Source organism: Acanthochromis polyacanthus, chromosome 3, assembly GCF_021347895.1.
Source record: "Acanthochromis polyacanthus isolate Apoly-LR-REF ecotype Palm Island chromosome 3, KAUST_Apoly_ChrSc, whole genome shotgun sequence".
In the NCBI taxonomy this organism is placed as follows: Eukaryota; Metazoa; Chordata; class Actinopteri; family Pomacentridae; genus Acanthochromis; species Acanthochromis polyacanthus.
Window position 1 is genome coordinate 38,905,647 of NC_067115.1, and position 17,710 is coordinate 38,923,356.

General features: G+C 40.2%; 1 protein-coding gene across 1 annotated transcript in view; it reads left to right on the forward strand.

Annotated features, from left to right (window-relative positions):
* The window catches only part of LOC110970391 (unconventional myosin-XV-like), a 191,809-nt gene that overhangs the window by 153,462 nt on the left and 20,637 nt on the right, over positions 1-17,710 (forward strand). The window contains exons 49-51 of the mRNA XM_051945996.1: positions 4,363-4,493; positions 4,587-4,681; positions 7,685-7,762. Of these exons, the coding sequence (XP_051801956.1) occupies positions 4,363-4,493; positions 4,587-4,681; positions 7,685-7,762 (304 nt within the window). The remainder of the gene's footprint in view (positions 1-4,362; positions 4,494-4,586; positions 4,682-7,684; positions 7,763-17,710) is intronic.

Consider the following 17,710-nt stretch of genomic DNA (forward strand, 5'->3'; position numbering starts at 1 on the left):
AAATATAGCGTTGGATTCGCCACGGTTTTACATTAAGAATATAATATACACATTCTTTTGAAATACGTTCTGAGTGGCACGAAAAGTCCGCCGTTTAAAATACATTGGTGCGCATTTCGTGGTGAGCGGCACGAAAAACATGACGAAATCGTGTTGGTGCGCACGAAACCGAAACTAAAACTTACGTGACAGTTTCACGAATCCTCGTGAGATCGGGCTGTCATGGAATATTTGGCACCATGCCAAAAATATGATATCTCCCAATATTGCAAATCATGGAAAATAGCAACAAATATAAGACAATATATTTCCGATGTGGTCACCTTTATTTCAAATATCTCAGTTCAAACCACTCACAGTACTGATATTGTTCACAGAAAAAGGGTATTTACCCAAGGATGTTGGGACAGAGAAATTTTTTTTGATTTTCTAAATTTAATATTTTCATGGCACATACGTTTGAAAACTTGAGTTTTGAAATCAATGATATTCCAATGAAACAGCCTAGTCTGAATAAATTCCAATGAAAATTTTATATTTATCAAATTTTGTCAATATATATTTATGTAGAAGTTATTATATATATTATATATCATATATCTTTATATATCCACATGTATTCAATTCAATTCAATTTTATTTATATAGTGTCAGTTACAGTCAAATTGTCTCAAGACGCTTTACAGAACCCATATGCCTGACCCCCAGAGCAAGCCCAAAGGCGACAGTGGCAAGGAAAACACCCTTTTAACAGGGAAGAAACCTCGAGCAGAACCCGGCACTATATAGGGGGGACCCATCTGCCTGCTGGCCGGGCGGGTTGAGAGGGACAGAGGAGGGCAAGGGGGAAGGATGGGAGAAGAGGGAGGGGTAGGAAAGCAAGGAAAATACAACACACATTTGGATACATGCATGACAGGATATGTGACACAAACAAAGCATAAGCTAACATTGAAAACTGATTCATAGTTTACTCTTATGATGTACGGCTCTGACATTAAACATACTCCATATATAGCTAGCAGTAAAATTCAAGCAGTATGTAAGTTAGCATAACAAGTATAGTGAAAGCGATGCAGAGTTGACTGACATGTATACATACATATGCCATCTACGTCATGGTAGTCCTGTACTATAGCAGCATGAACAAAGAAATTGAGAAGAAAGATACTGCATGTTCTGTAATCATTAAATGTACATGACAACATGGTTATGTTTTCCATATCCAAGGAAGATGAATTCAGTGCAAAACATATATATGTATATATCAAGTAGTGAGAGTTAGACATCCACTAACAAACAGATCTTCAAAGTGAACAGGTGTCTGGAGGTGTCAGCATCACATGAAGAAAGTGAAATTGTATGCCCACCACAGTCTTTCCCATAAACCCCTTCAAAAATACAGGCCATCTTCTGATCTTCACCAAAAAAAAAAAACGATTAGGAGTTGTCTGCAAATTCGTTGACAGTTGACAGCTGATCTTGAGGTCTGTCTGCAGCTGAAGGAACGGGGCCGCACCAAAATAGCAAACAATAATTTTTTTTCCCCATGCTTATTTACTGCTATCAAGGTAGTATATATTTTTACGATTAAAGAGTTTATCACAATTTTCTGCCCAAGCATAGCAGATATTTCGCACCATATGTTATGAATTATGACTTGCAGCCAAGAGTACCTGGCTGCAGACCTCCAACCTCCACGGGTGACAGGAAATATGTCACCTCCATGGGAGACAGGAAGTTGTTCGTATTTTATGTTTGGTTCTAAAAACGTGCAATTTTAAAAATAAATAAATGTATTTATATAGCATTCAGTTTTCTGTCTTGTGCTCGTTCTCTCCTTGCAGCTGTCGCCCTCTGGTGAGAAATGGCGACGCTACGCGCATCCAAATCTGTATGAAAAAAATATCAATTTTTGGTATATTTTACACCATATCCTTGGGTAAAATTAGCAGAAGGCAACTTCAAACTGTCTTAGCGGTAAGTTCAGCTTAGTTTTAAGAAACAGGAAGTGTCCCCATGAGAGATTTTGATTGTCAGAGTGAAAGGATTTTCCCTATTATTTCAATGTTGAACAGCCTGAACTGACTTCAGAAAGCTCAATTTTCAAAGTGACAAAAGTCAAAGAATAACCAAAACACAACACTCTTTTTTTGTATAGAATCTATTTTTTTGGTCAACTGAACATTTGGGGAAGTTTAGAACAAAATCGATGATGGTCATGTGAACAATTTTCTGGGTTCTGCATGATTCTCTCTGAGACAGCTAGTTAAAACATGTTTTGATTTAAAGCAAGCTCTGAAGAGCAACTCGCTGTTTAAAACCAAGAAAGTGCTTGGACAGTGTGAAGGGCATATAAAACAATATTTATTGACAGAAATGATGGAATGGGACCTGTGGGGGAAGAAAGACGGTTTTGTGGTGGTTGGCAACACTGATCCTCCACGACAGCACTGGTCTTCCACTTGGACACTGTCCTCTGTCAGGCACAAGCTGTGAGGGAAACAAGATGGCAGTCCCTGCACTTTTAGAATAATATTACTATTATTACTATACTATTATTAATAATATTATTCATAAAATGAGGCAGAGTATCAACGCAGCCTGTGTTCACAGTCACCTTGGGCCAACAATAGTCCCACCACTGCTGTTACACTGTCTTTGGGCGCCGGCCTCGGAAGCTGCACTCCTCTTCCTCTGTCTGCTTGCTGCAGATGTAACTGCTGTGTTCTGGTGTAGAATCAGACACTGGCAACTCTTGTCGAACCCTGTTTTAGCACTGTCTCAAAAACACATCTAACATGAAAAAGAACAAACTTTGTGTATAAAAAATGGTGAAAACCAGACACGTTACAGGCAACACTATTTTTTTAAGCTCTCAAAACTTAGCTCTACAGTTACTTTCCACCAGTGACGTGTCTAAGTGGATCTGTTGTTAAACTACAATGGTAGAAGTTTACAATCATCATTTGGGTCCAAACATCACATAAAACTTGCTTATCTGACTGAGAATTGATGTTAAGCCTGATTAGCAGCACTATCAATAAACTCACCTGTTCCACTCTGCAGAGGCTCTTTTTCCACAGCAGGGGAAGCAGGCTGTATTCAACTGCAAACACACCGAAAGAGTTATGAGAAGAACAAAATAAAAATAGTTATTTTTCTTAATATAAATAAACTTATTGTAACCTTACAAGTTTTACTCAATGAAATTAAACATATATTTTAAATGCTACAATTGATATAACAATCATGAAAGAAAATTCACACAACTTCACATAGGGTGCAGTATATAAAATACTATTTATCATGAAATTAACATTTAACCGTCCATTTTAAATCAAATACTCTGGTTTAACCTCTTGAAATCCTACACAAAACACACAAATACATTTTACTACATTATCAGAGGGGTGTACTACGAAGCAAGATTACTGGTTTAGCTCTGATGAGTCTAAAGGCATGAAGCTGGCTCTCTTTTAACACGGCTATATCACCGCGGTAACTTATGCTTAACTCATAACCAGGGACCCGTTTCACAAAGCAGGTTTAGTGAAAACTCAGTCTGTTAACTCTGAATGAGCCTTCATGGACGGACTTCACAAATCAAGTTGATAACCACGATCGTGCCTCCAGTTGAACATGGGAGCTAATTGTGACTGGCCAGCTAATGCTAATTAGCGCTCGCGCGAGCTGGAAACAGCCATTTAACATCACATGAAAGGCAACAGAAACAAACCCACATCAGCCAGGTGCTCATGACACAACAGTAACACATTTCCTTCTATTTAGCAGACACACACTCTTACCTGTGTTTCCACTGCCAATAACAGTCCAACTCCAGAAGCTGTAGTTGTCAGCGAGACTCTTCTTCGTCTTCCTCTTCTTTTCCGCCACGCAAAGTATGGCTCACTGCTGCCTCCCCTGGCTGACTAAAATGAAAGGGCCAACTACACGATGCGCTCATGTTATACGGAGTGCTGCGCAGGGTGCAGATCAACTTTCTATTGTGTGCAATCACAAGTTGCGACCACACGCGAGTGTGAGCGCGTAACAGTATTTGTCAAACAGTGACAGACAGGCGTGCACGCGCTGCTTCATAGGTACGCAGCTTCTTGTTACGCGTGAAATACAATCTGTACGTTACAACGCATGCACGCACGCGTAACATAATAATCATGCATGTACGCATACGTTGCTGCGAGTTGCTTTGATTGAATATAATCAATTCTGACGCCAATACGTGTGAAATACAATCTGCACGTTACAACGCACGCATGCACGCACGCACGCACGCACACACTGCAACCTTCTTTCACCCCTGAGCCTGTGATCCAGAGCATGCCCTCTTGTGCTCTGCAGCGATAGTTGCCAACGAGGCTGGAGGCTGCTGTACATTCTGACTGCTTTCCATCGCTGCTCTGAAGTCCTCAAGCCCTTCCTGCTGAAATATCTGCAGCAGGCCTCTCGCAGTGCAGGGACACAGTATCAAGGTGAGAAAAACAACGAAACCACCACATTAACACCAAGTTTAAATCTGCTGAACAGATTACCAAAGCATACAATGTTTCTTTGAAATGCGTCAGGCATAGCTAAGGCGTGCGAGCAGAATCTGAAGAGGACGTACCAGTTTGGAGGTCGCACGGTTGCACCAAACAGCATGGAGCTGAAGGCTATGATGGTCAGTGCCTCCATTTATTCATTTGCATTGGTGAGAAACATATTCAGATCTTTTAAACTAAACCAATAGCAGCCATAGTGTAGCATACTGAATTATGCATAAACATAGTGGAAATATTAGTAGCAAAATGTCCCTAAATGTCCAAAGTAATGGTTTCATCATATCGGAAATTACTGCTGTCAAAAGCTGAAGTCAACTTTATTGACAATTCTGCCATATGTAGACTGATCAACCATATCATTATGACTACTGACAAGTGAAGCGAATAGCATTCATCATATTGGTACTATGTGGTGTTCTGCTGGAAAACCTTGGCTTTTGGCATCCGTGTTGACGAGGCTTAGACACCAAAATAAATATTGTCTCAGAACAAGCACGCTCCCTCATGCAAATGGCAATCCCAAATATCACTGGCCTACAATTGCAGGAAAATACATCCCAACACAACGCAAAAACACCAATCAACAATCAAGAACATCTTAAGGAAAATGGCCATGATGATTATTTGACCTCCAAACTTCCTACATTCCATTCTGATCAAGCATCAACAGGGTGCAATGGAACAAGTTTAATTCACAGAGGCCTCTCCGCACAACCTAGAATGCCCAAAGGATCCACTGCCAACGTCCTGGTCCAGACCCCATAGGACACTCTGAGAGGTCCTCTGGCTCAGGCCCCAATGGTTCAGAGCATTTTAAGGGGGACCAACACAATATTAGACAAGTGGTCGTAATATTGTGGCTGTGTCTCTCAGAGCCCAGTGTAATCCTGCAAGGCACAGTAAACAAAAACAGAATAGACAAAGACAACTTCTGACTATACTTAACTCTAAACATAAGTGAACATATAGACATGCACTTAGAAATGTTTAAAAACACTACATGGTTGAGACTGTTCTGCTCTTGTTGTTATTATTCATATGCTTTCATACAACATGTGCTCATGAATATATTCTACTTGTTCATCTTTTTTTTTATTTCCCACTCATCACTGTTTGGTCTCAAATAACAAAAAGCTCACTCTGATTAGTTATCATACTGTTATTGATGTAATGAGCTGATTAATGTGGTTGTTCAGGAGCAAATTTTGAAGGCTAAGTCTGATGATGAGTTATTTTCTTCCTGTCAGATCTCTTGAAATGGTGAAACTATTGTCTGTGTATTCAGAGTGTGACTGAGCTTTTCCCTCTGTGCCCAAGGTGCCCATTGTTGTAACATTGTAGTCAGAACATCAGTGTTGCAGTGGGTGACCTGGGGACTATAGTCTGTCAATAGCTCGCAGCCAGAGCACAATTTAATCCTGTCGAAGCATTCAATACTTAGCAAAAAGTGCAATTTGCAGCTATTTTAGCAAATAAATTTTAAAAAGTGCAATTGTAGAGTTTGCAATTTATTTTTCAAGATTTATTTAGGAAGCAGTAGGCTTGTGTCACAATCAAAGAAAATCTTTTTTTTTCTTCTTTTCATAGGATTTGTAGAAATAACTATTGAATATTGCAATTCTTATTTTATGTAGTTTGGATGGTTTAATCTGTAGCTAAGCATCATGTTGTGATTGTATCTTCAGACACAAGTATCTCAAAATTACACATAGTAGAGTCATTTTTGGGGGTTTCGTGACCAACCCCTCCGAACCTTTTTTTCTTTATGGATTTGGCATTCTAGACCATTTTGAAGGAAAATTAGCTTCGATATACCTGCCAAAAATGACGGCTAACTTTTTTACAGCCCAAAATTCAAAATTACCGCCAAAGTCGCTGCCACTGCCTATATCTCAGTAACTAATTGAGCTAGGAGGTTGATTTTGGTGTCTAGACATGGGTTTTTGGGGTCAAGCATTCCAATACTGCCATTGCTTTACTTGTAAAACATGTCCATTACAGCGAAATCAAATATGGCCGCCAATATGGCCACCGATATACATTTTTTTTTGTTTCTCGACTACCATGTGGCCTAGAAAGCTGTTGTTGGAGTCAAAGCAGAGGTTTTGGGGCTCAAGATATCTTTTCATGTCAATTGTAGTCTGTTAAACTGATTACATAATCAAGAAATCCAAGATGGCCGCCGGCTGCTATTTTCAAATGCAATGAAATTCATCATATCTGGCTCCAAATGAGCTAAAATGACCTGTGAGGTGTCATTTCTTGCTATTCTCACCCTGATATGAATCCGTAGTGGCCACTACTGTCCAGATCAACATCAATTTTGAAATGGCCACCGGCCGCCATCTTGGATTACACTATAAATTTGATATCGCCAACAAGTTTTTTTTTTTCCACATCTTGACTGGTACAGTTTACTTAAAAGTCCCACCTTACTTCATTTCATCACCACACCATTTTTTTTACTTAAGTCCAACTTCAATAGTCTGCGACATCACTACCACTACTGGAGTCACTAACACTGAATGAGTCACTATCAATGTAGTCACTGCATGAACTCACACTAGCAGAGTCACTCTGTGCGTCATCGCCGCTCTCATCACTGTTGACGTCTGTGTTCTGCTTGGGCGGTTTTGGCATGGACAATGGAAGTGGGGGTTCTGTCGATCGTACAGGTAGACAAAATCTGTTGACCAGATGCCATCCATGTCCTATCGGTGAAGGGTGTCTTTGCAGCTGGTAATGCTTCTGCAAATATGCTAGATAGTTTGCCCGAAGCAGGTGCTGATACAGACTGTCAGAGTCTGGCATCAATCGCATAGTGCTCTTCTTCTTCTGGGCCCTCCACTTTGCGGCCCTTGCTTATCCAGTCATTTTTGGCAGGTATATCGGAGCTAATTTTCCTTCAAAATGGTCTAGAATGCCAAATCCATAAAGAAAAAAAGGTTCGGAGGGGTTGGTCACGAAACCCCCAAAACTGACTCTACTAACAGCACTTCGGAGCAATGTTTTATTCCATTAAATATGCAGATTTAGTTGTGTTCCTAAATGTTAATCACAGTCTGTGACATCTGGTGTATGTTCAGTAGCAATCTTATGAGTGTGTGTTTGTGCTTTTCCAGGCTGGACGAAGTTCCAAACGTCAGCTGTTTCTCTTTCCTGGAGGCATTGAACGTCATGTGAAACTCAAAACGTGTTCTGTAAGTGTTCAGCTACTGTTGTCAGTTCACGTGTGTGTGTGCAATTGATTTGGGTAAAGCAATTTCAGTGACAAAATTAACAAAACAAAGGTCATAATACAAATAAACCAGAGGACTGTAGTATGAAGCCAGTTCAACATATCCAGACTTTCTTTGCGTGAGTCAGCTCAACAAAAACAAAAACCTCAGTCGGAGTGAACAGGTGGGAAAGTGTTTATCAACGTTGTTAACTCGGACTTTCTGCTTCAAACTCTGTTCACATTAAAGGAAGAGTTTAACACGTCATATGACTCTTCTGCAGTCCCATAATGCAGAACATCACTTTAATTTGTGAACAAGTCAAAATGAAATAATATTACTGATTGAATATTTTCTGTAATAAATGCCAGTAGAATAATCAATGCTCTAATCAGTGTTCTATTAGCTGAGTAAATGGACCGAACATAAAAATAGGTTTATACGATTTCTGCATCCAACTAAAAAGTCTTGTTTTCTGATGAAGTCCTCCCTTGATGTCACCCACCAAAACAGCACAACATCTGTCACATGATGCATATGGTGTGTGATACTGTAACTGCAGGCTTCCTTCAGTGGTTTTAGTAACATACAGATCAACATGTTTACAGATAAAACATTTTCCTCAGCTGAGAATCTGTGTTGGTCATAAGTGATTTGGTTGAATGGATCTCCATTTCTCTGTAGCTCCTTATAGCCAATTTCAATCTGAATTTCTGAACAAAACCTGGACCAGGTTAGCTCCACAGCATCAGTTACTATGGAGATCGAGCTCCATAGCATCAGTTACCATGGAGATCAAGCTCCATAGCATCAGTTACCATGGAGATCTAGCTCCATAGCATCAGTTACCATGGAGATCTAGCTCCACAGCATCATTTACCATGGAGATCTAGCTCCATAGCATCAGTTACCATGGAGATCTAGCTTTTAAAAAGAGAGAGACACCTTTATAATACTGAAAATTCAGACTTTCGGCTCATCATACCTGTTAACATACAGACAGTTAACACCGTCTGTCCTCTCCTGTCTAGAAAGTTTTGGATTTCCAACACTAAAACCCGCTACTACTCCAGTATAATTTCTGCAAATAAGGAAACGCCAAGTCACTGTTCTCCCTGCTTAACACTATCATCCAATCCCAGGACTCTCTCCCCCTTCACTTGTATACAACCTCTTTCTGCAATTCCATAATGTCCTTTTTCACAACAAAATTCCAGAAAGTCCACCAGCACCTTGGTTCAAACCCTCACTTCAGCACCTCAGCCGACTTTTACCCATCCACACACTCATTCTCCTCTTTCCAGCTCTTCACTCTCTCAGAAATCAAAGAACTCATACATAACTCCAAGCCATCCACCTGTGAACCGGACCCCCTCTTCACACAACTGGTCAAAACCTGCCTCCTCTCTCTGGCCCTCCTCATCTCTGCCAGCATCTACTCCTCTGTTAACACTGGAACTGTTCCTACATCCTTCAAAACTGATGCCATCACCCCAATTTTGAATAAACCTGGTGTCGACCCCTCCAACTTTCACAACTTCCGTCCTATCTCCACTTTACCCTTCATCTCCAAAATCCTTGAAAAAACAGTTGCCTCCCAACTCCACTCTCATCTATCCCACAATAACCTGTATGAACAGTTACAGTCTGGTTTTTGCCCACTCCACAGCACTGAAACAGCTCTTATCAAAATCACTAATGAGCTCCTCATGGCAGCTGATTCTGGGCTCCTCACCATCCTCATCCTCCTCGACCTGAGTGTGGCCTTTGATACCATCTGTCACACCACTCTCCTCAACAGACTAACATCAATTAGCATCTCCTGCACTCGGGTAGCCCTATAAGGTACAGTCAATTCCAGCCATTTTCAGTACAAAAAATCGCTAATATTTTATTTGTAAATAAAAATATGACGAGAAATACAGGGAATATTGGACGCGCATCGCGAGGTGCATTTCCTCAAAAACGATCTATTCGTGGATTATATACCGACTTCAAGACATGTTTTGGACAAAATATTTTACTGGCTTGTTTCGTCTGGATGTCCAAGGTTGGATTATGGCCGTGTTATATCCCCCTCCGTGCCTACGGCCGGCGGGGGATATTGGCGTGGGCACGTCCGTCCGTATGTCCGTACGTCCGTACGTACGTACGTCCACATTTCGTTTCCGGAGCATATCTCAGAAACTACTTGAGGGATTTCATTCATATTGCACCCAGGCCATCTCTATATAGTATAGATGTGCCTTTTGGGGTGCATGACCTTGACCTGATTTTCAAGGTCATATTGAGGCACTTCAAATATTTTTTGGTTTCCAGAGCATATCTGAGAAACCAGTTGAAGGTTTTCCTTCAAATTGCACACACTAAGCCTGTTAGTAATGTAGATGTGCTTTTTTGGGTGCATGACCTTGACCTTATTTTCAAGGTCATTGTGAGGCCCTTCAAATATTTTTTGATTCTGTTTCTGGAGCATATGTTAGAAACTACCTGAAGGATTTCATGCATATTGCACCAACGCCACCTGTGTATAATGTAGATCTGCCTTTTTTGGTGTATGACCTTGACCTGATTGTTATTATTGTAGTGAAGATGTATCATTTTGTAGGTGTATCGTCTGGTATATATTATTATTTCTTGCACTTAGAGGCACTATATATAAGGCGGGGGATGTTTTAAGTGAAGCGTGTTTATTTGTGGAATATTGTCATCTGTGTGTAATAATGAACCCGCAAATGTGAGTCGCGCTGTGTACGTTAAAGCCGTGTATAGAGAACGGATGGATGGATAATCGCTGTTTGTCGGACAAATGTGTTTATATTACCTGCTGTGGTAATCACATCTGAAAGGGGTTTATACCGGAGCTTTCCATCGGTGTATAATGTTTCTATCATCGAGTTGGCAGTGTCGTTCTATTTCGAAAAATGCTTATGCAGAGGGGGGGCGCACATGAGTGACTAGACGTGTGTGCAGTGCTCTCCTCCAACTAATCGAGCTTTATACACTTAAAACACTTTAAAAGCCAAGGCACTTATTGTATAGAGTTGTTTGTGAACCTGGCTACTGAACATTTTTGGAAAATGCCTCCGAAGAAAGCCGGTATACCTATAAAAGTTTCAGAAGAAAACGAGGAGGAAACGCACGGGAGTGGCATGCTAAGTGGGCTAGCTGCTGGCCCCTCAGCTGATACTGCTGCTGTGCTCGCTGCTATTGGGGATATGAGCCGAAGAATGGATGAGAGATTTAATGCTTTGCAGTCCGCACTGTCTGAAAACCAGGCCATGTTGGAAGAACATGAGGGGCGCTTATCTTCGGTGGAAAATGCCACTAGTGGCCATGACGGCAGGCTAGCCAAGCTAGAGCAACGGGCCGCGCGGTTGGAAGAGGCTAACAAGACCTTGCAGGACAAAGTCACCGATTTAGAGGCTCGATCCAGACGACAGAACATAAAATTCGTAAATCTGCCAGAAAATATCGAGGCTGGAAATCCAGTGGACTTTGTGTCAAAGCTATTGCCCTCTCTTTTTGGACCTGAACACTTTTCTAAGCCCGTCGAAGTGGATCGGGCTCACAGGCTGGGTAGCCTGGCGGCTAGGTCGGCTAACAGGCCTCGTATCCTGATAGCGAAGATTCACAACTACCGCGTCAAGGAGCTCATAATGCGGATGGCAATCGAGCAATCTCCTCTGATGTACCAGGGACATCATATTCACATTTTTCCGGACTTTCCGGCTGAGATCATGAGACGTCGTCAACTTTTCGAGGACTCAAGGCAGAAACTAAAAGCAGCTGGTCACCGCACAGGTTTCATCTATCCGGCTCGTCTCCGGGTTACCCATGGCAACGAGACAACTACGTTCAACACACCGGAGGAGGCGAGGATCTTTGTGGACAGTCTGAGGAGAGGCGAGGAGGATTAAAGAGAACGCTGGTGCTGGTCACCATTACATCCGCTTCTATGACGTTCTGCACTTTGAACTGTAATCTCAGGTAACATTTTGTAATGGTCTATAAAGGTCGTTTTATTTTTGCACACTCTTGAGAGTATGGTTCCCCTACGTTGCCATAAGAACATTTTTGTGCCTTATATTTCTGAAAATAACATACATCAGGTGTTTTACGTAACTGATGCTTTTTTTTCCCATTCTTTAGGAGGAGGAGTAAACTTTAAGTAGTAGTTAGTTCATTGTGTTTAACAGCTTAGTTGGTTTGTTACTAAGTACTGTTAGGAGTACCCCCTAAGACATATGTTAGTTTGGGTTTTTTTGACCCTTCACGTGGGGGGATGGGGGGAGTGTTGGGTATGTTCTGTATGTACTGTATCTTTGTGTGTTTTTATATTATTTGAGTTTATGTAGAGCACTAAATCGGTCCACTTACCAAAGAATGAGAAGCACAGTTTTTGATGACAATGGCTAATAAGAAAGATAGGGGGGTCAATATGATTAGCTGGAATGTGAGGGGTTTAGGTAACCATATTAAAAGGGCTAAGGTTTTTGCACACTTAAAATCTTTGTTTGTCGATATTTCATTTCTACAGGAAACGCATATTAGACCAAAAGATCAGACACACTTAAAATGCAGCTGGGCAGGGCATATATTCCACTCGACCTTTTCAAGTAAAGCACGAGGGGTAACTATTGTAATAAAGAAAAATATTCCATTTGTGCATATAAGAACTATAAGTGATGTTAACGGAAGGTTTTTAATTGTAATTGGCAAACTATATTCCATGCATGTCACTCTAGTAAATATTTATGGCCCAAATGTGGATGATGCAGGTTTTTTTTGCCAAATTTTTGATAAAATTCCAGATTTTGCAAATACTACTTTGATAATTGCTGGGGATTATAATGTGGTCTTGGACTGGCACTTGGACAGATCGGTGAGAAGACAACCTGCACCATCTAATGCCTCAGTAACCTTGAATAGTCTTATTTCGTCAACCAATTTAGTGGATATTTGGCACATACAGCACCCTACAGATAGGGATTACTCCTTTTTCTCAAAATTACATAATTCTTACTCTCGAATTGATTTCTTTTTACTAGATTCTAAGCTTTTACCAAATGTCATTGATAGTAAATATCACAGTATTTTGATTTCGGACCATGCACCTACTAGTGTAACTTTTGATTTTAATATACCAAAACAAAGCTCAACCTGGAGGTTACAACCATGTTTACTGAATGACTCCAACTTTTGTAAACATCTGTCACAGAAAATTGAGGAATTTTTACAGACTAATGACACAATGGACACATCGGACTCTGTTTTATGGGAGACATTTAAGGTGGTCTTGAGAGGACATATAATTTCATATGAGGCCTCTCAGAAAAAAATGAGAGATATTCGACTAAAGGATATCGATGATAAAATATCAGAATTAGAAACAAGTTATAGACAAAATAATTGCAATCTTATTCTACAAGAAATTACTAATCTTAAATACGAATACAATACAATTTTAACAAAACAAGTAATCTCCCAAATGTCACGTCTGCGTGTACGTTATTTTGAACTTGGAGATAAGCCTCACACTCTCCTGGCTAGACAACTTAGAGGTCAACAAAATATTAGGGCTATACATAGAATTAAATCCAGTACTGGAGACAACATTACTCTGCCAAAGTCCATAAATCAATGTTTTGCCAATTTTTATAAGGAGCTGTACAGGTCAAAAGCACAAGGAGATGTAGATTCCTGGCTCAAGGAGATCCCCATTCTAAGATTGGATGATTCCTCACGTGACACACTGAACCAACCTCTGTTGATAAAAGAGGTTTTGAATTCCATTAAATCATTTTCTTCGGGGAAAGCCCCAGGTTCTGACGGGTATGGGGCTGAATTTTATAAGAAATTTGCAGTACAGATATCCCCACTTCTACTTAGAATGCTCAGACATTCAATAGAAACTAAAGCCCTCCCTCCTACGTTATATGAAGCAAACATAGCCCTACTACTAAAGCCTGGTAGGGAAGAGACCAATCCTGCATCTTACCGTCCAATCTCCATGTTAAATCTTGATTGTAAAATATTTACTAAAATACTTGCTACTAGATTAAATGTATGTATTGAGTCAATTGTGCATGGGGATCAGACTGGGTTCATTCCTAACAGGTATTCTTTTTTCAATACGAGAAGGGTGCTAAATATCACATACTACAAATTCCCAGCAGGCTCTAAACAAGCAATTTTATATTTGGACGCTGAAAAGGCATTTGATCAGGTTGAGTGGGGATATCTGTTCAAGGTGCTAGAAAAATATGGTTTGGGAGAATCTTTTGTGTCCTGGGTCCGTTTAGTTTATGCACAACCATCTGCTGCAGTTGTTACTAATCAAGACAGATCACATCCGTTTCCACTGGAGAGAGGCACTCGCCAGGGGTGCCCATTATCACCATTGTTATTTGCTCTGGCGATCGAGCCCCTGGCTATTAGCATCAGAGCAAATCCACTTATCAAACCTATAACAATCGGAAGAGTTGAACACAAAATATCACTCTATGCTGATGACGTCGCCATTTTCATATCAGATCCCGAGCATTCTATTCCCATTTTGTTAAAATTGATTAATGGTTTTGGGATGGTATCCGGTTATACCATAAACTGGCAAAAGAGTGATCTTATGGTGCTTACAACAGACTTGGATCCTGCATTTGTAGCTTCAATTCAGTTCAAAATTTCAGATACTGTTAAATATTTGGGAATTACAGTCACAAAGAATCCAAATTCTCTATTCAAACTTAATTTTACTAAAATATTAAACTCTCTTAAAGAAAGTGTTGAGAAGTGGAGAACATTACCACTATCATTGATTGGTAGAATAAATACTATTAAGATGGTTTCCTTACCTAGATTTCTCTATTTGTTTCAGAATATCCCGGTATATATCCCAAAATCCTATTTTAAGCTGATTGACTCGGTTATTCTACCTTTCATATGGGGCTATAAGGCACATAGGATATCAAAACAACACCTGCAACAACCTAAGGAATATGGTGGCCTAGGCCTACCTTGTTTTTTGCATTATTATTGGGCCGCCAATGTCAGTCATGGTATATTGGCAAATAAATCAAGAATCTTCATCATTAGATAATATCCCCTCTTGGTTGACAATAGAACATACTTTGGTTTCAAAGACTTCTCTCCGTGCAATTCTTTTCTCATCACCTAGGTCATTGGTCTCTCAGAGGGGAGAACACTTTATTATAATGCATTCTCAAAAAATATGGTTGCAGATCCGAAAATTTTGTGAACTCCCAAATACGGCAGTACACACTCCGGTATGGCATAATCATGCTTTTCTCCTCTCATTTACAGATGCTGTTTTCAGGGACTGGAATCAGAAGGGTATTGAGACAATTAAAAATTTGTATATTAACAAAAAATTTAGCTCATTTGAGCAATTACAAACAAAATACAATTTGCCTAAAAGTCATTTTTTTAGGTTTTTACAGTTAAGAAACTATGTTAGGCAAAATATTCCAACCTTTGACTCCCTTCCTATGGAAAATGATCTTTTTAAAATATTATTGGGGCCTCCAAAGTCCAAAAATTTGATCTCTTCACTGGTAAAATTCTTTAAAAAAAAATATTCTTGTCCTACACTGACAAATAAACAGAAATGGGAGGAAGATCTAAATATCTCAATTAGGGATGATATCTGGCAGAGAGCATTGAGTAACATTCATCATTGTTCTGTGAACTCAAGACTTCAGACCATTCAGTATAAAGTAGTTTTCAGATTGCACTACTCAAAAGTGAAGCTGCATAAGTTTTTTCTACAGACATCACCCTTATGTGATAGGTGTAAGATTATGGACAGTACATTGGCACATCAATTTTGGCTTTGCCCAAGGATTCGGGATTTTTGGGTCGCAATATTTGAATGGTTTTCCCAAGCGTTTAAAATCACTATTAACCCTAACCCTGAAATGGCTCTTTTGGGCTTCTCAGAAGTATTGCAATCACTGGGTCACGATGTGACTTCACTGATTGCATACGGTATGGTCATAGCTAAAAGGTGCATCCTGAGACTATGGAAGGCAGATGTCCCACCTCAATTTGAAGCCTGGCTTAGAGAATTTGTGGGAGTGCTGCACATTGAAAAACTGAGATTTGAAATATCGGGTAATCCCCAAAAATTTTATGATGTATGGAAACCAATTTTAGATAAATTGAAATTATAATGTACCCCTATACTTTTTTGTGAACTTGGTGATAATTTGATCTACAATATGTGGACTGTGGTATTGGTTTAAGCACTACACTTTGTGCTGTTCTTGGTGTTTTTGAATGTGTTTCTTTGTTTTTTACTTGTTTGTATTGTATGTAAGTCAAGTCATAATTTAAGTAATTTTCATTGTAATTAATTGTAATTGTTACTGTTTTGTGTAAAAATTGATAAAGTTAATAAATAAATTGGGGGAAAAAAAAAAAAAAAGAAAAATGCTTATGCAGATATCAAAACAGCCCGCCCGCGGGCCGCTGAACCGCAACAGGTTAAACTGCTTCACTTCCTGCCTCTCTGGCCGCACTCAACTCATATCCTTTAAATCAGGGATGGGGAACGTCCGGCCTCTGGGCTGTATACGGCCCGCGAGACCATTTCAAATGGCCCGCAATGCAATACAATTTTTATATTTTATATCTTCATTTATGCATATATGAATAAATAAAAAATTATGGGCGGAAAAATTGCCAGGCATTAGTTTTCTGAGAGAAAAACAGACGTCAGGGTCAGTAAATACAACATGCGATGTACGTGTCATTGCATTGGGCAATTGTGATTGACACAAGACAAGTGATGCATCATGGCGACTGTCAAGAAAAGGAAGGTGGATGCAGAGTGCCGCGTATTCCAGGAAAAATGGACAAATTACTTCTTTTTTTTTCTGTGTTGAAGTGAAAGGCAAGCCAGTGTGCCTTGTGTGTGGTGAGGCGCTGGTGGTGATGAAAAAGGCAAATGTTGAGCGCCATTACAGCTCGAAACATGCTGAGCTCCAGGAGTTGAGAGGACAAATGCGTTTGGATAAAATTATCACTCTTCGTCGGAGTTTGGATGCGCAACAAGCAGCTTTCACACAACCACAGACTGACAGAGAGAATATTACGCGTGCAAGTTTTGTGGTGAATGAATTAATAGCCAAGAAGCTGCAACCTCATGCTGAAGGAGAGTTCGTGAAGGAGTGCCTGGTAGCCACCGCGGAGCTTCTTGCGCCCGACAAAGTGAAATTATTTAAAAGCGTCAGTTTGTCTCGAAGAACTGTTTCAGACAGGATTACTGATATGGCGCAAGACATTGAAAAAACATTGAAGAACACTGCAAGAGACTTTGAGTATTTTTCTCTGGCTTGTGATGAGACAACAGACATCACAAACACAGCGCAGCTTGCCATTTTTGTGCATGGGATTACGACCGAGTTTGAAACGAAGGAGGAGTTGCTGTCTTTGCAAGCCATGCATGGCACTACTAAAGGTGAGGATTTGTTCAATCAAGTTATTGTGGCCATGAACAATTTCGAACTGCCATTTGAGAAGTATAGCGGCATCGCCACTGACGGAGCTCCCGCAATGGTTGGCGTGCAAAAAGGATTGACTGCATTAGTCAAAAAAGAAATGAGCCGTCTGAGTCTGGATCCAAGTGATTTAGTTGTATGCCACTGTATCATACGTCAAGAGAGTTTATGTGTACATTCCCTGAAGCTTACCCATGTGATGAAAACAGTTCTGTCCACCCTAAACTTCATTAAAAGCAGAGGGCTGAACAACCGCCAGTTCATGGAGCTACTCAGCGAGCTTGAGTCAGAGTATGGTGATCTGGTGTATCATTGTGAAGTGCGATGGCTGAGTCATGCAAATATGCTCGCGCGGTTTCATACACTGCGGGAAGAAGTCAGACGCTTCATGGAGATGAAGGGGAAACCT